Source organism: Podarcis tiliguerta (genome assembly GCF_965153285.1).
Source record: "Podarcis tiliguerta genome assembly, chromosome: 13".
Taxonomy (NCBI): Eukaryota; Metazoa; Chordata; class Lepidosauria; order Squamata; family Lacertidae; genus Podarcis; species Podarcis tiliguerta.
Window position 1 is genome coordinate 298,770 of NC_139546.1, and position 27,674 is coordinate 326,443.

The 27,674-nt window shown below is 43.5% G+C and overlaps 1 protein-coding gene across 6 annotated transcripts in view; it reads right to left on the minus strand.

Annotated features, from left to right (window-relative positions):
- KIAA1671 overlaps positions 1-27,674 on the minus strand; it is a 78,869-nt gene that overhangs the window by 42,637 nt on the left and 8,558 nt on the right. For 5 of the 6 annotated variants that reach the window (XR_014503932.1, XM_083407328.1, XM_083407327.1 and 2 more), the window contains exon 1: positions 10,408-12,236. The exons of the other annotated variant lie outside the window; for it this stretch is intronic. Coding sequence is in view for 4 of the 5 variants with exons in the window: in XM_083407328.1 (XP_083263454.1) it covers positions 10,408-10,692 (285 nt within the window). In the remaining variant the exon portion in view is untranslated. Of the gene's footprint in view, positions 1-10,407; positions 12,237-27,674 lie in introns of those variants that run through there. 6 annotated transcript variants of the gene reach the window in all.

Consider the following 27,674-nt stretch of genomic DNA (forward strand, 5'->3'; position numbering starts at 1 on the left):
AACGTTTGCTGCTGCAGCAACAGATAAACAGTTCCTAGAACTGAGCAGGATCCTATCCCAGCTGACCTCACCAGCCATGGCAGTTATCTGGAAGATTTCCCACAGCATGAAGACACAGCATTTTTCTGTAGCTGATGACTCCTCTGTAGAGGCAGAGAGGAGAAGGAGCCAGTGCAGCCACCAGCCCAACCCTCTGAACCCCAGCACATGAGTGGCTTGGGGTAGCCAGCATTTCAAGGGCAGGGTGGGGGGAAGGGCCAAGAAGGAAGCAGTCTAAAAGGTGTGCCTTGGAGCCCTGACAGGGTGCTGGGACACCATTGTGGGTACATGGGAAGCTCTCTTATACCAAGCCAGATCTTTGGTGCCTCTAGCCTGTTCTATTTGTACTGCCCAGGGGTGGTTCTCCAGGCAAGGGACCTTGTCAGCCCCATCCAGAGAAGCTGAGGATTGAGCCTGCGTCCTTCTGCATGCACAGCACATGCTCTGCCAATGAGCCACTCTCCTTCCTTTGCCTAAAGTGTGGACTCCCAATATCCTCTATGTCTGAAGCATCAGATACTCCAAACTTAAGCCATCCAGTTGAATATCCCTTGTCTCTGAAATCCAGCAGAGGACACAGAAACATCACTGGGTCTAGGAAATATTGACAAGGAATATTGACTTTATTCATGGGTTCCCCCTCCACAAAGTCTTACAAATGTCATTTTAAGAAGGTGTCTAGACTTCTCCCTGCTATAACTCTTTAGCTGGAAACCACAACAGTTAAACATGACTTACATTTGTATTTTGGACATGCTAGAAAGAGTTCTGATAGTAGCACAGTTCATTTAAACAAGGCTCATTTAAAGTTGTTATTATTACTACTACTATTTATTATGCATCCTTCACCCCCAGGTCCCAAGGCTTGTTTACAATAATTAAAACACAAATGCAGCACCACCCCAAATCACCAGCCCTACTAAGAGGAGATGCATTGAAACTAATGAACATGGCTAACAGGTCCATTAATTTTAGTGAGTCTACTCTGAGCAGAAGTTACTTGGATCCAACCCTCAGGCTCCAGCCTGGTCTACACAAGTGAGGTGACAAAACATTCCTGGACTGTCCCATTTCAGACTGCAGGGGATGTACTATAGACAGACACACACACCACTTTGCATGTGGAAAACATCTCCAACCTTTTGCTTAATAAGCTGGTTTGCTGTGCAGAGTGAGTTTATTTGGGAAGAGTGGGAAGAGCTCAGATATGCAGCTGCCTCTCCTACTAATGGCAGCCTGCAATGGTACAATCCAGGAGCACAGTTTTACCCCCACCCCCTCTGTAGTGTGACCAGGATTTCAGAGAGTTCCCCATCAATAGAGTGCAATCACCAAGAACATACGCACACCTGCTCTTGTGGTATGTAGGTGGATGTGACAGAACAGCAAATGTTATGGACTATTGCTAAAAACCACAAAGGGATGAACAGGAGATGAGACCTTAGTGATCCTTGAGACTTACTTGGTCATTAGCAAACTAGGACAGTTGCAGGTTTGGGAACACACACAAGCCAAAGAGATGCAAAACTCTGACAGCTTGCAACAGGCCAGTCTCTCTCATCTCCATGCACTAGGAGAACAAGTTCTGCTGCTCTATTAAAGCAGTGCAGGAGATGCAAGCAGAGCTCATTTTTCTCAACACCTAACTAAACATCCCACCTACTCTTGTGCCATGTAGCTGAATGCTCTCACTGCTAATAATACCAAGGTTGCTATGCAACCAGAAGGCTGCCAGAATAATCTAAGTTACGTATTTCTGTCCCACAGCATCCTGCAAGTGACATCACTTTTGTGGAGCCATGAACATTTAGTATCAACAAACATTTTGCTTGTTGTATGCAGCAGTGGTGGTATTCCTTATGATTTTGTGGCCTATCTTGCAAAAGGTTTAGACTGGATGCCACAAACATAAAATCAGAAGAGATATAATAGAGAAATGAAATCAACCCTATCAACAAAGCTCAAAACTGAAAGGGCTCAAAGGAGAGAAAGCAGTAAGGCCAGCAAAGCACACACTCACTTGCACTTAAGTTTCGCAGACAGAAAAGTCCTTCTTCACACAGCGCATAAACTATGGAACTCTCTCCCACAGGAAATGGCTTTAAAAGAGGACTTGACAAATTCATGAAAGAGAGGGCTTTCAATGGATACTAGCCAGGATGGCTATGTTCCTGTTGCAGGAAACCACAGGAGGGAGAGAATGCTTGTGCTTATACCCTGCTTATGGGGTTCCCACTGAGGCATCTGGTTGGCTACTGTCAAAGAAGCATGGTGGACTGGATGGGCTGCTGGCCAGATCCAGAAGGCTCCTTTTTTGTTCAAAATGCTGCTGGTGGGGCACTCAAAGTGCAGTCCATCTGAACGAGAAGGGGAAGGGCCAGGTGAAAAGGAAGGGTTAAAATTCATATGGTATGAAGTCAAGGAGGTGGAGTGGAGTGCACCTGATGGGACAGGCCTCATGGCAAATGGAGAAGGTTGACATTTCAAGGTATTCAGGAAGCCATCTCCAGGTGGCTGGCAGAAGCAGAATGATGCAGAATCCTCATCTGCAATGAATACCAGGTTGGTGCACCCTTTTCACAGGTTCAGAGGCACCCGATGGCATCAAAGTGCTGCTCCAAAGGTTCACATGGAAACAAAGGTGTCTGCATACCTGATTCTGCAGTACAAGACTGCCAACCTCAGGCTTGTAAAGGTCACCTCACCAAGCGGGTGGCAGGCCTGCAAAGAGATGGTGTTTGCTTTAAGATCAGAGGAAGCTTTATGAAATGATGAAGCAGGAACTGGGAGGACAGGGCAGTTCAATTTGGTAAAATTAAAAGCGAGTGTGCTCTCTGAATGCATGGAGAAGCTGGAATTAGAACTGGAAATTTTATTATCTAACCTGACACAAGCATTCCCTGGGCTGATGTTTAGAAGCAAGTAACCAGATGGCTTAACACATGGGTCTGAAACCTTGCAGCTGGAGGAAGACCCAGATTATCCCTGACCACAGATGGCTTACTTGAATACCAAGATCTTGCACACTACTTCCTGGAGACACTCAGGCCTTTTCACACCTCTCTTGTCTAGCCTGCCCTGGCAAGAAACAGCTGGAATTTGAGATAAAGATGGCAGCAGCTGATTTGCATGCAAAACCAGGCTGAACAGGCAGCAGGAAGATGACCTCTAGTCTAGGAGTGATATTCAAGTAAGCTTCACTAACTGTAAAACTTAGTCTCATCCATTCATTTCAACGTTTCTACTCTGAGTAAAACTTACTTAAGTACCACACTAGGTTTCTTCCTGATATGCTGGTTTTCCCAAGAGAAAATCTCTTCCTGCACTCTGATGACGTATGGTCCGCAAGTCTTTACCAGCTCACCTGCTATGTGTGTGTCAGCTAGGCATGAGATCCAGTGGAATGGGGAAGTCTCCCACAAAGGGGTTCCAGCATAAGCACATATCAGCCCGTTGCTGCGCATACTCCCTCGGGCCAGCCCAAAGAGCAGCCCCTAAGGCCTTTCTGGAGAACACAAACACAGTTCTCTCCTCCAAATTCCTTGGCAGTCAAACACTAGCCACTCATTGTTTGGCACAGACTGGGTTTACACTACGGCGTAAAACATTAGTTAACATCTCCAAGAATGTTCCTTAACCAAAAAGGGGGTGGGGATGATGTATTGTTATGAAGGCTGGTAATGTCTTTTAAAAGGAGAATGTAGGATAAAGCATGACTAAAACAAATTGTCCAAGGTCACCATGAATGGCAAGTCCATTTTCCTGCCTGGCGCTAATTTCCCAGCTGTAAGCACAGCTTCACTGCACCTTTACTACCAGCCCCTCAAAAAATCCGTGACACTCCCTCTGCATCCTTCCAAAGGCATAAGATGCTTCTTGGGGCAGGTAGGAGTCTCACATTCAAACCTTACGTACTGATCAGCCCTCCACTTAACTGCTCTAAACCTCAGTTCTCCCATCTGAAAAGTGAGGATATACTACCAAAATCACCAACCCATAAAAATGGCTCCACTTTGTGCAAGTTAGAAAGTGACATTGCCAACCCAGAATGCAGTCAAAGCTGATTTGGAAATGGCTCTTGTGAGTGCTAACAAGGAGTTGATTGCCAAATGGTTCCTGATGTAAAATCCAGCGTTAGTCTTGGTTGCATTTAAAAGACTTATAGCAGGCTTCCTCAACCTCGGCCCTCCAGGTGTTTTTGGCTTACAACTTCCATGATCCCTAGCTAGCAGGACCAGTGGTCAGGGATGATGGGAATTGTAGTCTCAAAACATCCGGAGGGCTGAGGTTGAGGAAGCCTAACTTAAAGGCTCATGGAAAGCTACTTTAACGCTGTAGTGGTTCATGTTAAATTTTCTTCTACAAAGCTAACTTTTCTCCAATGAGAGAAAATATTTGATTTTTACATTTCCTGCAAGAATATTGTAGCACATACTTTAGAAACAATCTGAGCAGCTCTCAAGAGATCAGCAGAAAATCTGACAATGATGAAATCAAAACTTTTATCTGCTTTTAAATTTTGTCAACTTATAAACAAAAAACCCAGAAATTGTTCTAGTGAGGAATGCTGAGCTGAGAAGGGTAAAACTAGCATTCATGTGGCAGGCAACCAGCAAATTGCTATTATTTGACCTACAGAGCACCTTAACTGGTAAACATTTCCCACCCCTTCCTTTGGTTTATCCTTGAAATCAAATGGGCAATAGGGAACTACATCCCTGTCTTTCATTATCATTAGGTACTCAAGAATGCTTATGGAGCTGAAATATAGACAATATCAACCAAACCAGCACCACGTACCAGGAAAACAGCAGCTGGAGAACAATAACAAAACATTACAACCAGGACAGAGAACATAAGAAGGATGTCCACCAGCTTCCTAACCCTTGTGAGGGAGTGGGGACCAGGTGGGCTTCTCTAGGAGGTGAGTTTCCAAAGGAGTGGCACCATCAGCAAGGAAACCTGGCTGCCTCCTCACCTGTTTGGTAAAGAGAGCAAAGAGGGGAAACCTACTCGCATACCAACTGCAAGTGCCATAGCATCTGGAAGAGAGAGGGTGCCTGAAACAGCAGCAGCTGTTTCATGAAAGCACAAAAGGTTAGGCATGTCTACCATTTCAGCTGACCTACTAACATTTACCATCACTTCTGATAAAGTGCCCAAATGATCCCCAATCCTCCCTGCCTGGTAGCTGAGATGTGACCTGCCAAGTGCCACAGACCTGGCTGGCATCTGAAAGATTTGTTGATTCTGCTTAGCTGAATAAAGCACTGCTGGGTCACTGCCACAAGAGCTATACGTGGAACACCTGAAATATTTCATAGAAACAGCAGCAGCTGCCTTATATGGACTCGGACCCTGGTGTGCATCTAGCTCAGTGCTATCTACATAGACTGGCAGCAGCTGTCCTGGGTTTCAGGCTGGGATTTTTCCCAGTCCTACCTGGAGATGTCTGGGATTGAACTGGGGATCTGCATGCAAAACAGGTTTCTGCCAATGAGCTACAGCCCTTGCCCCAAAGGGAAGCTCTTCAAACTTGTTACCCTTAATCCACAGCACCACACTGCCTCTCAGAATGTTGCTCTGAGTTACCCATAATGTGCAAAGGCAACAATTATTATTCTATTCAGAATTTTGGGTTAAAAAAAAAAAGAAAAAAAGATGTATGGCCAGCATGTCTATGGAATCAAGTTCTTACAGCTGTCTGATGTTTCCCTTTGCATGTACCAAGGAGTAATTAGTTTTAAATACCATTTGCTTCTGGATGCATTCTCAGGAGGCTTCCTTCTTCTTTTAGAATAATTAGGACTACCTTTCAATAAAGTGACTTGCAACATATAAACATGCATCCCAAATGCAACAGAAGTGCAGTAAAAACATTCCAGAGGCTCCTCCTTCACGGGCTGATTCTTCTGCCCCCAAAGTGATGCCACCTGCACCAGCAGCCGAATGAGGGCGGAGCACGCTGAGTGCCCCTGGTAGTGGGGGGAGCGGGAGAGGAGCACTGTATGTGGAATGGAGTATTTTTGGGAAAGACCTGGCTGGCTGGAACCTTGAGCAGCAGCACTCCACGCTAAAGATTACTAAAGATAAAAGGGAACCCTGTGGTTTAACTCAAATCAATTTGGGTCCCATTTGTCAGGTTGGTTTAGCACAATTATTCCACTTAACTCTGACGTGTCAGATTGAAACTTGATACACACATTCAGAAACAATTCTACATTCTAAACACCAAGCCCCAGTTCAACTCCTGCAACCATTTTCAAGGGGAAGATAGAATCAAAGAATTGTAGGGCTGGAAGGGACCCCAAGGGCTATCTAGTCCAACCCCCTGCACTGCAGAAATCAGTAACATGATGTGGACGCAATGGGGTATGGAAATGTTGGCAGACAAGCAGGTGCACATGTACAGGGCACAAGGATAGATTTCCACCCATTTTCAAGAGCAAACGAGGTCTCTGACTGCGCTATGTTAGGGTACGTTATCTAGGAATATTGCCTATTAACACAACAACTTTGTTTTAACTTGGTGAGACATGGTTTCAAGAAGGCACCATCTGAAAACTGGAGATGGGAAGAATACAGTAAACAGAAGAAGCCTTTTTCTTAGAGGCCAAGCCTCTTCCGCAAGCAAATTCCACAGCCTAATAAAGAGGTTATCAAGTGGAAAACTATGAACTGCTTGGGTGCCGGTTCTAGTCCCCTTGTTTATTAAATTCAGTTGATTTGTGTTGTCACTGTGCATGATAGGGTTGCCAAACATATGACAACCCATGTCGGCAATGTCGTTTTTGGCATTTCCCTTTAAAATAGCTCCAAAACTTCATTTATTTTTGGCGAATTTGCCAAAAAGCAGAAGAGAAAAACCAACCAGTGCTCTGCACCCTCCCACCAGCTTTATGGGCTTTCATTTTACATAATTGTAAAAAGAGCTCTGCACTAGCCTGGCCCACTAAGTGACCTAGCTGCCAATCAGGGACTCAAAAGAAAGACAAGATGTATGCCATGGAATAATACACAGGAAGTGGAGTGCCTGGGCCTGACATTGACAGCCCTTCCCTGTACTCAAGTCTGCAAAATCATGGAAGTCCAGACCAAAAGTAATTCCCAAATGTAGGTCATTTATGTCTTTGGCCAGGAGTAAAGGGGGTAAAATGCCAACATCCATCTTGCCCCTTGATGAAGCTTAAAGCCTGATTCGGAGAACGCTGCTGCTGCTGGTGCCTTAAGTGAGGATCCCATGGTTTGTTTACCCAATTAGACGCTCAACGTGAACTTCCTTCCGGAGGAGCCATCTGTAGGCGCTTGCCTCAATGAGCACCAAGACAAAGTGAGGACCACGAGCCCTGCTTAAGGTCAGGAAGCTCCAGAGTCCAATTATGATCAGAGATCCAAGCTTGAAATATAGGCAGGATCATCTGAAGCAAAGGGACAGATTCTTGACTAAACATACTCGTTTTGTGATAAAGGCCTGTTTCTTTAAAACCCTTCAGTGCAACCATGGGGGTGGGGGTTACAAAAGAAACTTTCTCCCTGTTTGTCAAAATGTGGCCTCTGGTCAGGTCCAAAACAAGTCAGGAAGTCACACCATGTCAGGAACCAGGAGTTCCTGGAGACAGGAGGAGAAAGGATCTGGGGGACAAAAAGAAAACAATGACATAAATCCAGCTGACAAGTGAAGCAGTCACTGCCCCAAAACTCTACTGCTACAGCCTCTGCTTTTCAGGGTTGAGAGTGGCCAACCAATATGACAGCCAGCCATCAGAAGCAGGAGTCTGTGCCCCAAAGCTATCAAGCGTCTGGTCTGTCCTTTTGGAATTCAATCTCCGACATCTTCCCAGGAGAGCTGAGAAAGACTTTGCCTGAAATTCTGGAGAGCCAACCCCAGTCAGTATAGACTAGTTCTGCCATGACTCTCCCACGTTGGCAGAAGCCATCATTTTTGTACATGTTCAAGGCTACATGGAGATCACAAACCAAGGCTGCTCCCCTTCATGGGAGCCCCAGTCTGAGGGCAGATCCCCACCATGTATTTAAACCACACCCAACACACATTTTAAAGTACATGTCACCCACCAAAGAATTCTGGGAGCTGTAGTTTCCCTTTACAGAGCTGCACTGCCCAGTACTCACAACAAACTTCAGCTCCCAGGATTCTTTGGGGTGTAGTCATGCACTTTAAATGTATGTTAGATGTGACTTGAAAGCATGGTGTGGATCTGCCTTGTGGTCTTGGCTAGCTGTGCCAAGAGTCTTGGTTGGTACAGGGCAACTTCCTAAGTACCTTACCACATTCATTTCTGTACTACAAACTATCAGCTGTGCACCAGTGCAATTTTTCACGACCTCATCTAAAGAACCCTGGAACAATAACTAGTGCAGTTGCAAAACTACACATGTTTAAGCAGTTCTTGTTCATTCTGAACATGGCTGACACAGGACAATATCCTTACAGAAAAGAGGCAGAACCCTTGGGAACTTTAGGTTAAGAATTATATGGCACAGAGAAAATTAAAAGCCTCAACCATGGCAGGTTCAATGTGGAGACCATGTGCTTGACCTCACCTTCTGGATGAAGTTTTTCAGCATGACCAGATATTTGCTGAAATTAATCAAATTTACTTCTGATAACTGTTGGTGCCATGCCAACAACCACCCGGATGGAGTAGATTTCTGGCACCAAATTGCTCTGCAACCTGGATCAGCCATAAACAAGTCATTCAACCCAGGTGTCTCTACAATTCTGATCAACACCACTTAAGGTACATTCCCCTCCCGCAACCAGCTTTGTTATTCAAACAACCTGCCTTTGCCTACCTCTTACACAATAATGTCTTTTTAGTTTCTCTGGCAGGCCCAGCCAAAGAGTAAACAAAGAACAGCTCAGGCCATGGAGGAGGTTTAACTCTTTGCTCTCAAAACACTCTAGCATGAGGCTGCAGAAGCCACCCTTCTGCTGTGTTGTAGATACCAACATGTAAAATCTGAAGCAGTGTCATTAGAGGTAACAAGTGTGGTAGCTGTGACCCTGGCACCTCACTTCTGGATGGAATAAACCTTCTGGACATCCCACAGGGCCTTCTGGAGAAGGTGGGTTCAAGGCAATGAAACATGAAGGGTGAAACTGCTGGGCCTGTCTAAGCCCAGCTGGAGCAGGGGGAAGTCAGCCAGCTGGAAGAATATTCCCCCTAGGAACCGGCCAGAGAGTTGAAAAGGCAAGACCTATCCTGCCCAGTCTGAAATTTGGGGAGCCTTTCTGAGAAGCCTTCCTGGGACATTGGAGAACCTGGAGATGCCAATGGGCAAGAGAGAGCTTGGCATTCCACACAAACCAAAGAACCCATTTTTAAAATTATACTCCCAGCAAATTCAGAGCACTCGCAAACTTACACTTCCTCCTATCTACACTTTCCTCAAAGTAGTAAGAAATGTCCTTGCAGCATATTCTCAACGTTGGCGGTAAATTCCCTCTCAAGGCTGAATTGGCTAAGTTTAGAATCACAGCAGCCTTTCCTGGCATTATGCTGGAACTGAACAAGGCCGCAAACAATGATTTCTTCAGGAAGCCCTTGTGTGTGTGCACTATGCAACTGGTCCTGTTCACACTCACACCCCCACACCCCCCATTGACCTGGTTAGACTTTAAGGGAAGCTGAGCGAACAAGAAACCTTTTACATGGCTCCCCAGCAGGGACTTAGCCCACGACCACAGACAGGCACCCAGGTGTTACGTTATCAACTGAGAGAACAAAAAGGCCAAACACAGCTCTTTTGTGTTTTGCCACAGGGCCCTCAGAAAGGGTGGCCGAGGGAGCATGTTGATCTTGGACCCAAGGTCAGTCAGGGACTTAATGGGAGGAAGGGTGAGTCAGGCTTCACCCCAAATACCATTTCCCAAGCTCCGGTTCAAAGTCCTCATAAGAGGAAGCACCCTTGAGCATCTGCAGAGTGTTTCCAGCTGTTCCTTCCTTGCTCCCCTTCAAAGTTTAGAATTAGGGAAGCAACATTCCAGAACAGAGGAGAAGACATTTATTCAGGACCAAGCTCCAAGCAACTGTCCCTAGGAGTGCTTTCTTTTTTAGCCCCATGCCTGCATCCAAGGACTTTGAGTTATTTCAAGAAGAAATGAGCCACAGACCAATCGCCCTGTTGCCCAAGTACCTTTGGGACAATGAAGGCTAAAAGATCTGAAAGAAACATCCAACAATGCTAAAATGATCAACAGCAGGAGGCTTTTTTCCTTCTTAAAGCTAAACAGAGATACATTTGCAAGCACACAAACTGTAGCAGGGTTACCAGCCTAGAATGCAACAGCAACCATCCTGGCTCAGTTCATATCACCCACCGGCAGCTTAAAAGGGTGCTTACAAGGTCAGGCTGCTCCGAGCTGGCTTGCCTCTTCCTCAGAGAGGAAAGCCTTTGCTGACTGCGCATGGAAAACCTGCGGAAGGACTCTCTGCTCCGGGATGCAAAGTGCCTGAAGGAGGAGGTGCGCTTGAAAGGGGCTCTGCTTGCCCCCACCCCACTTGTTCGTTCATGGGCAACTGCAGTTGTGACTAAATTCAGCGCCTCTTGCAAGGACCTTCGCACGGAGCCCACCCAGTGGGTCATGTGGTTCTGCGCCACCGTCAGCTTGTCTCCAAGGTAATCCATTGCTCCAAGACACCCAAAAAGGCGGGTGGGCTTGCGAGGTTGGGGGACAGACCGAGAAATTTACTTCCCCCTAAAATGAAACCAGAGCTGCCCGGGAGCCAGAAATTACTAAGCACTCTTGAAAATCTAGTTACAAAAAGAAAAATGGGGAAAAGGAGCATGGGGGATTGGGGGAGGATGGAATAAGGCTGGTAAATTTCTAAGTTGTTTAAAAATCAAGTATTTTTCTTCCTCAGTTGTGGATGCCTCTTTGAACCAAATTCACCCAGTAAAAATGCATCTGATATATCAAGCACATGAAGAACAGAAATCTAGAGCTTGCTTTGGCAGCAGAATGGCATTTGGTCTTCTTTCTCATTCCCACACAGTCTCAGGGAACTCCTTTCCACAGGCCAGTTTGGCAATTTTCGAGTTGAGAATCCTAGAAAAGCAGCTCCTCTTCTCTTCCTCCCCCCTCTGGCCTGGTGAGCTTCTGAGGCAGCAGCACAGAGAATGAAGTTCCGAAGGTGGCCTTTGGCCCATTCATGAGATGGGCTCTTCCCATCTCCCTAGAAAGCCAGTCCTTCAAAGGTAGGTCCCAGTGATGGCCACAGAAGCCCCCACCCTGTCAGAGGTCCGTTTTAATCTCCGGCATCACCACGACCAGCACTTGCCTTAATTTCTAGAGCCCCGTCAGTTCCAAGATGGGGAGAACGATGTGAAGCATGCTGCCTTTGAGACCCTGATTGCCTGACTCACAGCCTCCGGAAAATCTTTTGCATGGCTCTCTGGCTCAGGAAGGGGCTTCCGTGGGGCGGGATGTTCTAGAGACTGAGAGCTTGAGAGGGAGCGATTGCTGGCTGTTCCAGAAGAGGCAGCAGAAAAGGCAGGCTTCCTCAAAGCACTCCTCTCCACCTTTGTGCCACTAGAAGGCACCCTCCAGAAATGCTGCTGGCTGCCGCAGCACTGGCCAAGCCCACCTGGGTGTCTGCAAGCGGAGGGGTATCTCGCTCAGGGAGACTCTGAGAGCAGCTTGAGGCAGAGGGGGCTCCAGCGGTTGCCTCCTCCCCACTTAGAGGCACCCGGTTCCTCCTCTCCCCTCCTCTGCAACAGGAAGGAAAACAATGAATGAGATATAACCGCTGCAGGGGCTGGGCTTGATTAGAGTACAGCCCGGGTTGTCATGGCAACCAAGGGGAACAGCGAGATCCCTTGGAATGATTCAGTTTGCATCTCATCACGTGGAACCTGGGCAATTGTTAACCCTTGCCTGCACACCAGGAGAGAAGCCACCTGGGCTTCTTGGAAAGCCTCCCTTCAGCAGCAACAGCCAGCGGAGGACTAAAACTGGTCAGCCAGAGTGCTTTACAAAGCAAACCCCCCCCCCCCTTCTGTTGACTGGGAGCAATTGTTTGTTTGTTTGGTCATCTGATGTTCTCCCCTAGTTTCATCTGGAGCTTGTAAGCTACTACAAACTTAGTATGGAAAAGAGCAAAGCAAAAAACGTATCCCCATTAAAAAATAACTGTGGAGACAAAATGCTAGTCAATCAAGGTTAGCCGAACATAAATTATATGAAAAGATTCCAGAAATAAACCAAGTTATTCAGTGTCTGCACTGTCAGTTGAAGTTTACTTAATATGTTAAGTCAATCGACTGGACACACCAAAAGGGCAGCAGCTCAAATCAGAAACTAATAGATGCTTCTAAGTCATAAAACCCCCAGATTGTTTCCAGTTACTACTGTAGGAATCAGAAACTCCTTTTTGTTATATTAACCTAAGGAACTGCCTCCTAACTCCTTGAAGCACCTATTATTTGAATTAATAAGTTTGTGTCCCGTTCAAGGTGGGTTTCTGTTCATGAGCAGCATTCTGGCCAGATCTTCTGTTGTTGTTGTTGTTGTTGTTGTTGTTGTTGTTGTTGTTGTTGTTGTTGTTAACATCACCACCTTTCACAAATATGTCTCAAGGTGTTCCACAAAACATAAGAAAACAGTTAAAAACAGCAAATTAATTTTAAAAACTATACAAAGAAAAAACCTATGGCCGAGATCAATTCATTCAGCTAGGAAAACTTGTCAGAACAAAAAGGCATTCAATTGTTTCATGTTTCTTTGGAACTCTCCCGCAGACCACAGCGACCTAATGGTTAAATGAAAGATATGATGCTCCTTCGAGAAACCTTCCCCTGAGCTGTATAGGGCCAAAATCTTGAACTTCGCCAATAGCAGTTGGCAGCTAGAGCAAGTCCTACAAATAAGGTGCTTTGTTGAAGGTTGTGAGTCTCCACCAGCAACCGAGCCACTGCATTCTGCTGCATCTGCAGTCTCTGGACAAGCCCCACATAGAGGAGCACATTGCAGTAATCTGACCATAAGGTCTCCAGTCCATGGACAAGGGTAGTTACACTACCCTTTTGACCAAGGAATGGCAGTAGCTGAAGCTAGCAAATGGCACTCCTAGCCACCAAGGACACCTGCACCTCTGTCAAGTGACAGAGCTGAATCCGGGAGCACCTCCAAACTGCGCAGCTGCTCCTCCAGGGAGAATGAGACTCCATCCATGACAGACCATGGGCCACGCTGGCTGGGGTGGATGAGAGCGGGGAGTCCAACAGCAACTGGAGGATCACAACTTCTTCATCCTGCACTAACAGGACAAGAAGGCTTGTTCCAAGGGTCCTCTCATGTTCCAATGTTATCTTAGGTTATGTAGGCTCTTCTGGAAGCATAAAGGAGGGCAACATCACAAGAGGAGGATAGTTGAACCATGGAACTCCATCCCACAGGAGGCAGTGATGGCCACACACTTAGATGGCTTTGAAAGAGCATCAGACAAGTTCGCAGAGGAGGGGGCTATCTTTGGTCACTAGCCTCCACAGTTGGAAGCAGAAATGCTTCTATGGGGAGAGGGCTGCTCTTGTATGTAGATCCTGCTTGTGGGTTTCCTGCAAGCATCTGGTTAGCACTGTGAGAACAGGATGCTGGACAAGATGGGCAGTTGATCTGATCCAGAAGGCTCTTCTTACCGTCTTAAATGAAATGTTTGAGGGGGAACGCTTGGGGTACAAAAAAGCTTGGGGTGCAAAGCTTTAAATCAGCTTTGGAGAACCTTGTAGGTAGCAGAGTTTAGTTCTGCACCCTCAGTACAAAAAAAATATCAAAATCAATCAAGATGGTCTCATTCTATACAAAACTAGGGTTGCCATGTGTCCTCTTTTTCCAGGACTCCATGGCCTCTTTTTCATGATGAGTCATCATAGAGATCCATAGTTAAAAGCAGAAGTCAGCAAGTGTTCTCTTTTTTGCTCTTCAAAAACTCCCACCAAAGGAGCAACCATGTCACTGAAGTTACAAACCTGCTTTGATCATTATCCATTTGCAACCTATTAGGCACCTCCATTCCTGCAGCATTCCCAAAAGGATATCTGGTCCCTCCCCCCCCCCCCCCGAAAGAGGAGGAGGAGGAGGCAGAAGAGGAGGAGGGGTGAAGCTTTCTGCCACTTGTTCAAAGCTGTAACTATCAGGAACTATCAGGCTGATGAACCTTTCTGTAGCAGTCATCATTCCATTATTTTCTTCATGAGAGCACCACACCCTGAGCTCTCTCATTTTAAACGCATTGAGCATTTCATACAATATATCCTTGTAAGCAATACATTCTAAGCAAAAATCTGAAAGTGTGTGTCAGATTGGGGGTGGGTGTCGACAGGAGGTTATTAGCCATAAAGAGAAGCAAGCAGCAGAAAATTCAGTTTTATTCTTAAGTGAAATATGCACAATAATGTAAGGGGAACATCTGCAAACAGTGGTGTTCCAGCAGCAGGAAATGGGAGCCTGTAGAAGGAAAACAGAAACAGCAACTGCCCCCTGCAAAGAACAAGATATTTGCAGCTCAATCCTAATTTAGAGGAGAAGCAGCAACCTCAGCAGGTGGGATGCTATAGCACTTGGGACCGCCTTCTTGATGGGCCTTGAGGACAATGATCCTAAAATTATTTTAATTTGGCAGCAAAGAGGATGCATGACCAAAACGTAACAACATGATGTGTGGCACATAACGCACTCATTTTATGGGCATTCGGTATAATAGGTCATGCAGACAACTTCATTGTCCAGAAAGTGGGAGAAGCAACAAGAGGAACAGCCATTTTAGATCTGGTCCTAACCAATGCTGATGACCTGGTTAGTGGGTAGAAGTGGAAGGATCATTAGGCGCGAGTGATCATGCTCTTCTGAAGTTTACTATACAGCAGAAAGGAGCAGCCAAGCATACTAGGACTCAATTTCTTGACTTTAAGAAAGCCGACTTCATAAAACTTAGGGAAGTGCTGGGTGAGATCCCATGGACAGTAATACTAAAAGGAAAGGGAGTTCATGATGGCTGGGAGTTTGTTAAGAGGGAGATAGTAAAAGCACAACTTCAGGCAATACCAATGAGACGGAAACATGGAAGGTGCCTAAAGAAGCCAGGGTGGCTATCTAAAGAACTTTTAACTGAGTTAGGATTAAAAAAGGATGTGTACAAAAAATGGAAAAGGGGGGAAACCACCAAAGAGGAATTCAAACAAATAGCCAGCACGTGTAGACACAAAGTCAGAAAAGCTAAAGCACAGAATGAACTCAGGCTTGCTGGGAGGTTAAAAGCAACAAAAAAGGCTTTTATGGGTATGTTCGTAGCAAAAGGAAGAACAAAGAAACAGTGGGGTCACTCAGAGGAGAAGATGGTGAAATGCAAACAGGGGACACAGAAAGGGCTGAACTCCTCAATGCCTTCTTTGCCTCAGTCTTCTCCGATAAAGAAAACAATGCCCGACCTGAAGAATTTGGAGCAAATGATTCAGCAGAGGAAACACAGCCCAGAATAACTAAGGAGATAGTACAAGAATACTTGGCTAGTTTAGATGTATTCAAGTCTCCAGGGCCAGATGAACTGCATCCAAGAGTATTAAAAGAACTGGCAGATGTGATCTCAGAACCACTGGCAGTCATCTTTGAGAATTCCTGGAGAACAGAACGAGAAAGGGGTGCAGAAAATTCCGACAAAAGAGAAAAGCAAACTAAATGAGATGATTGAACAAGAGGAAATTGAAAAAGCAATTAAAGAGTTAAAAAGTGGGAAAACGCCAGGCCCGGATGGATTCAGTGCAAGATTTTATAAAGAAATGAAAGACATCATAATTTCACCACTGAAACAAGTAATGAATGATATATTATTGAGAAATGAGATACCAGAAACTTGGAAAGAGGCATATATTACTTTAATTCCCAAACAAGATTCAGATTTAACCCAAGTTAAGAATTACAGGCCGATTTCGCTTTTAAATAATGATTCTAAATTATTTGCTAATATATTGGCAAATAGAATGAAAAAATTGTTAATGGAGTTGATACATGAAGACCAAGCAGGCTTTCTTCCTGGCAGGCAAATGAAAGACAATATTAGGAACATAATCAATGTTTTGGAATATTTGAATGACAGGATTGATAAGCAAGCAATGCTAATATTTGTAGATGCGGAAAAAGCCTTCGATAATATTTCTTGGGAATTTATGTTAAAAAACTTTGAAATGATGGACATTGGACAAAACCTATTGAATGGGATGGGGTCAATATATAAAGACCAAAGAGCAAAATTAATAGTTAACAACGTGGTGACAGAAAGTATAAAAATAACGAAGGGTACAAGACAAGGATGTCCGCTTTCACCACTGTTATTCATCACGGTCCTGGAAGTTTTGTTAAGAGCGATAAGAAATAACCAACAGATAAAAGGGATAACGTTAGGAAACAAGCAGTATAAGACTAAAGCATTTGCCGATGACCTGGTTTTAACTCTGGAAAATTCGACGGACACTACAAGGGAAGTTTGGAAGGAAATAGAGCAATTTGGACAATTGGCGGGTTTCCGCCTAAACAAAAAAAAGACAAAAATGATGTGCAGAAACATGGACTTAAAAGTTATTGAGGAAGTGCAGCAACAGTTAGAAATAGAAGTGGTTAAGAAAGTTAAATACCTGGGAGTTTGGTTAACCCCAAGAGGTATAGATTTATACCAAAATAACTATATTCCAACATGGAGTAAGATTAAAAAAGACTTAGAGGTGTGGGGAAGAATGAAATTTTCATTTTGGGGTAGAATCGCAATAATTAAAATGAATGTGCTACCAAAGATGTTATTTCTGTTTCAAACCATCCCAGTAATCAGGGGGGCAGCGATTTTTAAAAATTGGCAAAGAGAAATTTCAAGGTTCATATGGCAGGGTAAGAAGCCGAGAATAAAGTTTAAGATATTGACTGATGCGAAAGAAAGAGGAGGCTTCGCCCTGCCGGACCTGAAATTATACTATGAAGCATCCTGCCTCTGCTGGTTAAAGGAATGGATTAAATTGGAAAATACTGATTTGTTGGATTTGGAAGGATTTGACAATAGATTTGGGTGGCATGCGTATCTATGGTATGATAAAAAGCGAGTACATAGAGGGTTTGGAAACCACACCATAAGAGGCTCATTGATAGAAGTCTGGGAAAGATATAAAAATCTGTTGGAGGCAAAAACACCATGGTGGTTGTCACCATTGGAGGTATTATGTGTGAAGAAGACGAATATGAGTGGGGAATGGGTAACATACAGAGAACTAATAAGGAAAATAGACGGTAAATGGACGTTGAAGCCATATGAAGAAGTGAAAAGATATGTGAATGACTGGCTGCACTATTACCAAATTAATGAAATGTTTAGAAAAGAGCTTAAGTTAAATGGTTTTGCGGAGAAAGAGTCGAAATTCCAGAAAGAAATAATAAACAGTCACTATAAAATTTTGGCTAAAATGTACAACATATTGTTAGAATGGCACACAAAAGATGAAGAGATAAAATCAGTTATGATTGACTGGGCGAAAGACTTTGGATATAACATATATATGGAGGACTGGGAGAAATTGTGGAGAGAAGGATTAAGATTTACTGCTTGTACAACTATAAAAGAAAATGTGATGAAAATGATGTATCGATGGTACTTAACACCAGTGAAATTAGCTAAGATGTACAAGGGATGTAACAAATGTTGGAAATGTAAAGATAAAGAAGGTACATTTTATCATTTGTGGTGGGAATGTAAGAAAATTAAAAATTATTGGGAAACGATATATAATGAATTGAAGAAAATGTTTAAATATACATTTGTTAAGAAGCCAGAAGCATTCCTGCTAGGTATTGTGAGAAATGAGATAAACAAGAAAGATAGGAAATTATTTTTGTACGCAGTAACAGCAGCGAGAATATTGTTATAGCCCAGAAATGGAAACAAGAAGAACTGCCAACACTGGAAGAATGGAGAATGAAAATGATGGACTTTGCAGAACTGGACAGAATGACAGGAAGAATTAGGAATCGACGAGATCAGAGATTTATTGAAGAATGGGAAAAAATTTCAGAATATATGCATAATTTAGGTGAAAAACAAATAACGCTTGTAACGTTTAGCGAAGCTTTGTAAAAAAGAAAGTTAAAATTATGGATTGAAAGCAGATTTAATTTAAGAAGTAGATAAGAACTAAGAAATGTGTGGAAAATTGAGAAGGGAAGGAGTACCAGCCAAGTTGAGGGAAGTCAAAAAATGAGAGAATGGTTTTATAAATTGTTTGAATTGTATTAATTTGTCTTATTTGTAAACTGAATAAAAATTATATTTTAAAAAAAAAGAGAGAATTCCTGGAGAACAGGCGAAGTCCTGGCAGACTGGAGGAGGGCAAATGTTGTCCCTATTTTCAAAAAGGGGGAAAGAGAGGACCCAAATAATTACCGCCCAGTCAGTCTGACATCAATACCAGGGAAGATTCTAGAGCAGATCATTAAACAAACAGTCTGTGAGCACCTAGAAAGGAATGCTGTGATCACCAATAGTCAGCATGGATTTCTGAAAAATAAGTCATGTCAGACTAACCTGATCTCGTTTTTTGACAGAATTACAAGCCTGGTACTGAAGGGAACACAGTGGATGTAGCCTACCTTGATTTCAGCAAGGCATTTGACAAGGTGCCCCATGATATTCTTGTAAAGAAGCTGGCAAAATGCGGTCTTGACTATGCTACCACTCAGTGGATTTGTAACTGGCTGACTGACCCTACCCAAAGGGTGCTCATCAATGGTTCCTCTTCATCCTGGAGAAGAGTGACTAGTGGGGTGCCACAGGGTTCTGTCTTGGGCCCGGTCTTATTCAACATCTTTATCAACGACTTGGATGATGGACTCAAGGGCATCCTGATCAAATTTGCAGATGACACCAAACTGGGAGGGGTGGCTAACACCCCAGAGGACAGGATCACACTTCAAAATAACCTTGACAGATTAGAGAACTGGGCCAAAACAAACAAGATGAATTTTAACAGGGAGAAATGTAAAGTAGTGCACTTGGGCAAAAAAAATGAGAGGCACATACAAGATGGGTGACACCTGGCTTGAGAGCAGTACATGGGAAAAGGATCTAGGAGTCTTGGTTGACCACAAACTTGACATGAGCCAACAGTGTGACGCAGCAGCTAAAAAAGCCAATGCAATTCTGGGCTGCATCAATAGGAGTATAGCATCTAGATCAAGGGAAGTAATAGTGCCACTGTATTCTGCTCTGGTCAGACCTCACCTGGAGTACTGTGTCCAGTTCTGGGCACCACAGTTCAAGAAGGATACTGACAAACTGGAACGTGTCCAGAGGAGGGCCATATGTCAGGAGTGCTCTGATGGTGTTTCCTGCTTGGCAGGGGGTTGGACTCGATGGCCCTTGTGGTCTATTCCAACTCTTTGATTCTATGATTCTATGATTCTATTTATTTATTTATTGACTGACTGACTGATTGAATTTATATACCACACCATACCCAGGGGTCTCAGGGCAGTTCACAGAATAAAACCAATATATAAAATCACTAAATACATTAATAAAAAATAAAAACATCCACACAATAGCCCCTCTCCACACACACAAAAATCATATTACTTTGTACGCCAAAGAGGGTACCAAATCCACCTGGCTAGAAATCCAAAACCAGGCAGACTCTTCCACATAATTGTTGTGGGTGACAATGCCAGGCCCCAAGAGTAATTTAGTACTGGAGATGTGCCATTGTCCCCTTGATAAAAATGCTCAAAAATCTTGACATGAAGGACATTGACGAGGCACCCAAAAAAGGAAATGTTGAAGCAATGGGTGACCAACTACCCTCACATAGATGGGCGACATAGGTGTTCTAGTAGGGGCAAAGAGGTAACATTCTGTTATGTGAATCAAGATACTACGGGTGTCAAATCAGCTGACCCATTCCAGGATGTTTGTATCCTCACCCCCACTGCTATGTGAATGGTCAGTGTAACCATTTTACATGCATTTAAGCTATAATCCTGTTGGTTGGTATACACTTCCCTCTGACCACACAACTTACAGTACACTTCCTCTCCCCTTCCAACCAGAGGTGCATGTGTGTCTGTACATTTGTGTGTATGCCTGCCCTATCCCCACTCCTGACGCACTAAGGTAGGGAAAGACCTCATGCATATGATGAAGTGGACTCTGGTCCATCCCATAATAAACTTATTGGTCCTTGAAGTTCAATAAGACACTGTTACTTTTGTTGCAACAGACTAGCAGGGCTACCCCTCTAGAGATAATTAGGAATGCATAAGGAGCACCTTTCCCCTCCTTTTCATTTCCGAAAACTGTTGTGTTTGTGTTGGAATGTATGCTAGGACATGCTCCATCTCCAGCTCAATTTGGGATGGAAGTCTTGGCAAAATCCAAGACAGCCGCTGAGGTGCGCCTTTATCACACCCCTTTATTTGGCTGTATGACTCCAGGTTTCAGGGCATTTTGTAGCCCCTTCTTGGGCTTTCCCTTGTAAGACTGCAGCGACCATGCATTCCACAGCCATCATGGTGAATGTTCATTAGAAATATTACTTCATTCGAGCCAGCTGGCTTTGTCAGAGACAGTTTAAAAATAGTCAGGGGTTTGCACTGATCATCATCCCAAGAGAACAGGTGTTTGGAAGTTCTCATCTCCTTCTATGTCAACAAGAGTCACAGTGTGCCTCCTATATTTTGCTGTTTACAGCACTGCCCCAAAGGCAGAGTGAAAAACCATTATTAAAAGTTGATTCAGGGATCTGAAATCAGATTACTGAAATAAATGACCTGAACTGGAAACAACAGTTCCACTGTGAAAATCGAGACTTACTCTACTTACAAGGCACCCTCCATCCCTGCAGCCTTTCCCAAGGAGGCATAAAACATCAAAGCAGCCTGCCTCCTTCAGTTTGCCCCATCTTCACACAACTGGCATTCCAAAGAATACTTCATCTGGCCCTGGAGGTTCCATTCAGTTATACTCCTGTGTAATATCCACCAACAGACTTAGGTCCTCAGAATCCTCTAATCCTCCTTTTAAAGTATGGCCATTGCCATACTTAGTGGCAGCAAATACTGTGAAGAAGTCACTTATTTTGCCTGTCCTGAATCCACTGTCAATCAGTTTCACTGAGTGACACCCTGCCCCCTCCCGAGTTCCAGTAATATACAAGGGGGAGCAAAGGTTTTCTGCCCACTTTCTCCACCCTGTGCTTCATTTTGTAAACCTCCAGCATATCTCCCAGTTAGCCACCCTTCTAAAGGAACAAAAGCGAAAAAACCCTCATCAGCTCAAGCAGCTGGGCTGAAGCAATAAAAGCCAGAGATCCATTTTCCCATCTCAGTAGCAGTCTGCTCTGAAACCATTGACTGAAGCCGTTTGCTAGCTGAACTTACTCAGAAGAGGCCAGGAAGCAGAACAGAAAAAGCTGGCGAGGTCATCAGCAGGGTTAAAGGACTCTGCACAGGAGCTGGCCTGAAATCTCTTCAGCAAACTGAGCTAGAAACTGCCTCAGTTAATATTTAAACCAACAGCATAAATACCATTTTAGGAAGACATTCCCAACTGCAGTTTGGTTGTTCCTCCCACCAGCTGGCAATCCCACACTGGCGTGGAACATTATGTGTGCAGATGCGTTCAAGGTGAAGGGATGGTGTGGAGAACCTCAAGGAGGTGCACAGCAGCACTAGGGAAGCTGCCTGAATAGCATTAAGAATGCACGCCCTGCGAGGGAAGAGCCCTGAGTCAATCAGGAGCTCATCCAGAAGCCAGGCTCTTTCCCCCAGCCACCATGACAGCTGAGTGGCAAGAGCCATTTTGTGAGATGAGCACTGGGAACCATCAACTGTGTGTATGTGCATTTGGGGGGCAAAGAAGGAGAGAGCACCTGGACAATGTGCCTGTATTCCATTATTCCAACATGTGCTTCAGCTGGCCACCATTTAAAAAACATTGTACAAGGTATCATCATTTGCACATGGCTGTTCATTACAGTGGCTTCCTTCTACTTATGAAGAACGTATCCAACTAAGTTCTACTCAGAGGTCTACTAAAATTACATTAATCATGTCCATTAATTTCAGTGGGTCTCCTCTGAGCATGACTAGCAATGGATATAGCCCTAAACATGCAAGAAATTAATATACCGTATTTTTCACTCCACAAGACGCACCTTTTTCTTCCTAAAAAGTAAGGGGAAATGTCTGTGTGTTTTATGGAGCGAATGTGTGGTCCCTGGAGCCGAATTGCCCAGGGGCAAAAAGCAGATCATGCTTTTTTTTTTTTTTTTGAAAGAGGGAAGTGGGTGTTGAAACAAAGCCGCTGATCGCAAGCGACCGCAAGCAAGATAAGGGACGCTAGCAAGAAAGGAGGCTGCCTGGGAGGGGGGAGGTAAAGACAGCAAACTTGCAAGGAGAGGAGACAAGGAAGACTAAATCAATGAGGAGAGAAATTAGAAGAAAAGGAGGAGCAAAAAACTGCTACAGCTAAGAAAAAGACACTAAGGCAAACAAGAGGGAAGGGAGTGTTGAAAGGAAGCAGCTGATTGGTGGGATCGGGAGAGAGATAAGGGACGCTAGCAGAGGCTGCCTAGGAGGGGGGAGGTAAAAGGCCATGGATCCTCAGGATTTTGCTTTGGGTCTTCCCAAATTCACCATCAGATCTCATAGCATGTCCATGGCTACAGCCGCCACAAAAAAATAATAATCACGCACCCACTGTTGTGTGGGGCCACAATGGCACAAAAATGTGGTTACAAAGCATGGATCCACATGGATCCTCAGGGGTTTTGCATTGGGCTACCCCAAACTCACCATGAAATCACATGTCTGTGGCCACAGCATGAACCACAAAAATCATACATTCACTGTTTCGTTCAGAATATTTTTTTTTTCTTGTTTTCCTCCTCTAAAAACTAGGTGCCTCTTATGGTCAGGTGCATCTTATGTAGCAAAAATATGGTGTGTGTAGGCACACACACACACACACAGAAAATTTCAGTTTTCCCAAAAGGCCACCTTGATCAGAGCTCATTTCCAAGGAAAACTGAAAACATGCTGGCCAGGAGAGGTCTGCTAGTTCTATTTTATGAACCCTCACACCAAATGGGTGTGTTAAAAACAAACTACACTAGTGGCCAAAATTGTGGAAACCTTTTGGAGAAAGTGTATTTCCAAGGATTCATGGCTCATAACACCACTTTCTTTTGGAGCAATACCATAAAATTATATATCATTGGAAAGATAATTAAATGAAGAATGTAATGCAACAAGGTTTGTTCAATTATCTGTATTCTATCAAGAGTTATAGCCAAATAACCAGAAAAAGGAGTGTTTAGAGAGCCAATCAGGTGTCATCTTGTTTTGGCAATGATGACTCATAACACCAGTTTTTTGGGGGGGGAATAATACCATAATTATATATAAAACAGAATGTAGATTTATTGGACTTAGAAGGGTTTGACAATCCCTATGGGTGGCATGCATACTTAGGATATGAAAAGGATTCCTCAGTCATATCATAAGAAAGCCTTTATATAGAGTATGGGTGAAGCACAAAGAATTACTAGAACCCTAAACCCCTTGGTGGCACTCCCCTCTGGAGGCTACAGCAGGCAAAAGGAAGAGCATAGAAACGCAATGGGCCACATATAAGGATCTCTTAGATGAAGAAGGTAATAAACTGAAACTGAAAAAATATGAGGAAATAAAATATCACTTGACAGGATGGATTCAATACCATCAGTTGAATGAGGTGTTTAGAATAATAAAAAAAGGTTTAGATAATAAAAAAAGGTTTTGCAAAAGAAGAGTCAACACAAGACAACGAATTAATACAAAACAAGAAAAAAGTAATTTCTAGAATGTATTGAATTATTTTAGAATGGGAGGCTAAAGATGAGCAAGTAAAGGAAATAATGATTAACTGGGCAATGGACCTAGGCAAAAATATTCAATTATTGGCCTGGGACAAATTATGGAATAAGGACCGGAGATTCACGGCTTGCGACTTGATAAAGGAAAACTTTCTCAAGATGTTTTATAGGTGGTATATGACACCTACCTGGTGCTGGAGGAGATCTTGAGAGTCCCATGGACTGCACGAAGATCAAACCTATCCATTCTGAAGGAAATGAGCCCTGAGTGTTCACTGGAAGGACAGATCCTGAAGCTGAGACTCCAATACTTTGGCCACCTCATGAGAAGAGAAGACTCACCGGAAAAGACCCTGATGTTGGGAAAGATGGAGGGCACAAGGAGAAGAGGAAGACAGAGGACGAGATGGTTGGATAGTGTTCTCGAAGCTACCAGCATGAGTTTGACTAAACTGCGGGAGGCAGTGGAAGACAGAAGTGCCTGGCGTGCTCCGGTCCATGGGGTCACGAAGAGTCGGACACGACTAAATGACTAAACAACAACAACAAATAAGACCTACCAAAATATCCAAAATGTATAAAACAAAATCTAAAATGTGCTGGAGATGTAATCAATCAGAGGGGTCGTTACTTCATACGTGGTGGACCTGTAACAAAATTAAGAGCTTCTGGGACACGGTATATGAGGAGTTGAAAAAAATATTTAAACAAACTTTTGTAAAAAAAGAAACAGAAGCATTTCTATTGGGCATAGCAGATTCAGGCATGGCAAATGAAAATAAGTGAACACCCACAGCAAGAATGTTAATTGCAAAAAACTGGAAACGTGAAACAGTAACAACAACAAAAGAGTGGCAAGAGAGATTATTTGATTGCCTTGAGTTGGCAAAAATGACGGATGCAATTTCAAAAAGAGTGGGGAAAGTACAGAGATTATTTTAAAAAACAGTGCCCTCAAATTAAAACCTGGACTTGCTTCGAATAATTTTTGCAAAACAAAATATGGTTTACAAATACAACATATGGAGAATGGTAGAAAAGACGAAATGAAAAAGAAACAGTTTATCAAGTTTAAAATCAGACCCGCACTGAGAAGGAAGTCTGTTAGAATAGAATAACAACTAAGGATTAGATAACAAAAGTCCATGTGCAGATACTTGCAGATTTATGGATATATGTTTATCATTTATTTTGTGTTTTCTTTTGTAGTTTGTTTTCTAAGTGGTGTGTGTGTGTGCTGTAATAATAAGTTAATAAAAAGTGTGCGTGCGTGTGTGTGTGTGTGTGTGTGTGTGTGTGTATCCCACATGCAACAGAAACCCACATGGGCCACAAAAAGCCAGTGCAGAGGAGGACACCAGCTGAGGCCAGCTCTCTACTCGGGAACACCAGGACAGGGCTTCCTCTCCTTCAGACCAAAACTGAGCAGCAATGCCAGTGAAACAGCTTCCTTACCTCCCTGGTAGGCAGGGAAAGAGTGAAGCAAGACACATACACACCTCAGCTGGGAACTGGATAATGCTGAGGCAAAAGGGCACATTTCCTTTTTGTTGCAGGAAGAGGCTGCTAACATTAGAAACAAGCAAGTCAGATCCAATGGAAGTATCTGCGCCGCAGTAGACAAGCTTCCTGGTGCCCTACTACTAGATCTTTCCTTTTCACGTTGTTGGGTGTACAAGTACTGCCAGACACACACTCAGGTGAGCATGTTGCTGAACTGTGGGATGCAGCTTTTATTTTAATTCTATAGTGCAGGGTCCAGGTGATAAGTTCACAGAGATTGAGCAGAACAGAAACTCACCCCCTTTGCATTAAGTAAAACTAAAACTGTCTCAATGGTTGTTTTAAATTATGTATTTCTAAACTGATGTTCAACCAAGCATACACTTGTGTTTTCTATCTTGTGAAGAATGTTTACTGAGTGGCAGGATGTAAGTTCACTATATAAATCCATCTGATATAACTGCCAACAAACTCAAAGAAGAGGCCCAGCAAGGATGTGGGAGGTTCACCCCACCTTACTTCAGTCACTAAGAATTCCTTGTCCCACTGTAAGGAGAGGCAAAGTATGAGCACCCACATCCCATGACTTGCCATGGTGTAATTCAAACAACCTGAGAGTGCAGAGTGGGAGACTTCCGGGTTCCCGCAAATGGTGGCAGAACACGAGCCTTGATCTCGGGAGAAAGGCTCAATCGGTTAGGGGGGCTCGGGGAAAGTACAAGGACGTTGTGCACCCCCCCAAAAAAGTGAGTTTTCAACCAAAGAATTTTCAACCAAAATGACAGGATTGGGGAAAAATCAGTGCAGGGGATGGGGGGGGGGAATACAAAAGGCCTTGAGGAAACAACAGAAAAAACACAAACAGAAGGGGGGAAATTGAAAAGGGAACATGATAAAATGAGGGAAGAATCAGCCGAGCTGATGAAGATGCAGGAGGCCGCCTGGGACTCGATTGCAGTTCTGTAAATGCAACATAAAGATTTAACTTTGTGTTTTCGTGGGATACCGGAGGAGACTGAGGAAAACATAAGAGGAAAAAAATAATACAGGAATTAGTCATCTGGATGGAGATACAAGAAGTAGTCCAACCGATCAACAAAGCCTTCAGGATAAAATTAAGCTTTGCAAAGGCAAAGATATTGCCAGGGGACTGCCAGCTGACCTTCAACTAATGTATGGCAAAAGATGGAATACTACAGATGAATTATCAAAAGAGACTTCAAACAGATGAACTTAATATAATAATTCTGAAGGAAAGTCCAACTGGATTCCAACATAAGTGCCAAATCACAACCCGCAGATCACATTCGCAACCTGAGCATCCACAGTAATATATGTAAATGATGCACATTAATGTTTATAGATGCAGAGAAGGCCTTTGACAATGTGTCATGGATGTTTATGGAAAAAAACAATAGAGATGATGAACTTTGGAGAGTCATTCTAGAGGGGAATAGAAGCAATTTACTCAGAGCAATAGGCTTTGCTAATAGTGAATAACGTGATAAGAGAAAAATGTAAAATAGCTAAAGGGACAAGACAGGGATGCCCCCTGTCCCCATTATTGTTTATATTAATTTTAGAAACCCTGGCAAGATGTATAAGATCAGATGATGGAATAAAAGGTATTACAGTTGGGTGTAAAGCATATAAACTGAAAGCATTCGCAGATGACATTGTGATAACAGTAGAAGACCTGATGATAAGTATACCAAGGGTCTTGGACAGAATTCTGGAGTTTGGCCAAGTAGCAGGTTTCAAGTTAAATAAAAAGGAAGCAAAAATGTTGGTTAAAAATATGATAGAAAAACACAAAAAGGACCTACAACAAAAAACAGAACTGTTTTAATAGAAAAAAGCAAGGAATATAAACATTTTTAAAGACAACTATATAACCACTTGGAAAGAAATAAAGAGAAATTTGGAGGTATGGGGGAGGATGAAGTTTGTGGGGAAGGATATCAGTAATAAAAATCAATGTATTGCTAAGAATGTTATTTCTATTCCTGACAATTCCAGTAATCAGTGGAGTAGGATAATTTAAACAATGGCAGAAAGCTATCTCCAAATTTATCAGGCAGAGGAAGAAACCAATGATAAATTATAAATTGTTAACGGATACTAAGGAAAGAGGTGGCTTTCCCATGCCAGACTTGAGATTATACTATGAGGTGTCCCGTCTTTGCTGGCTTTGGGAGTGGATTGTTCTAAAGAATGTGGATATTTTA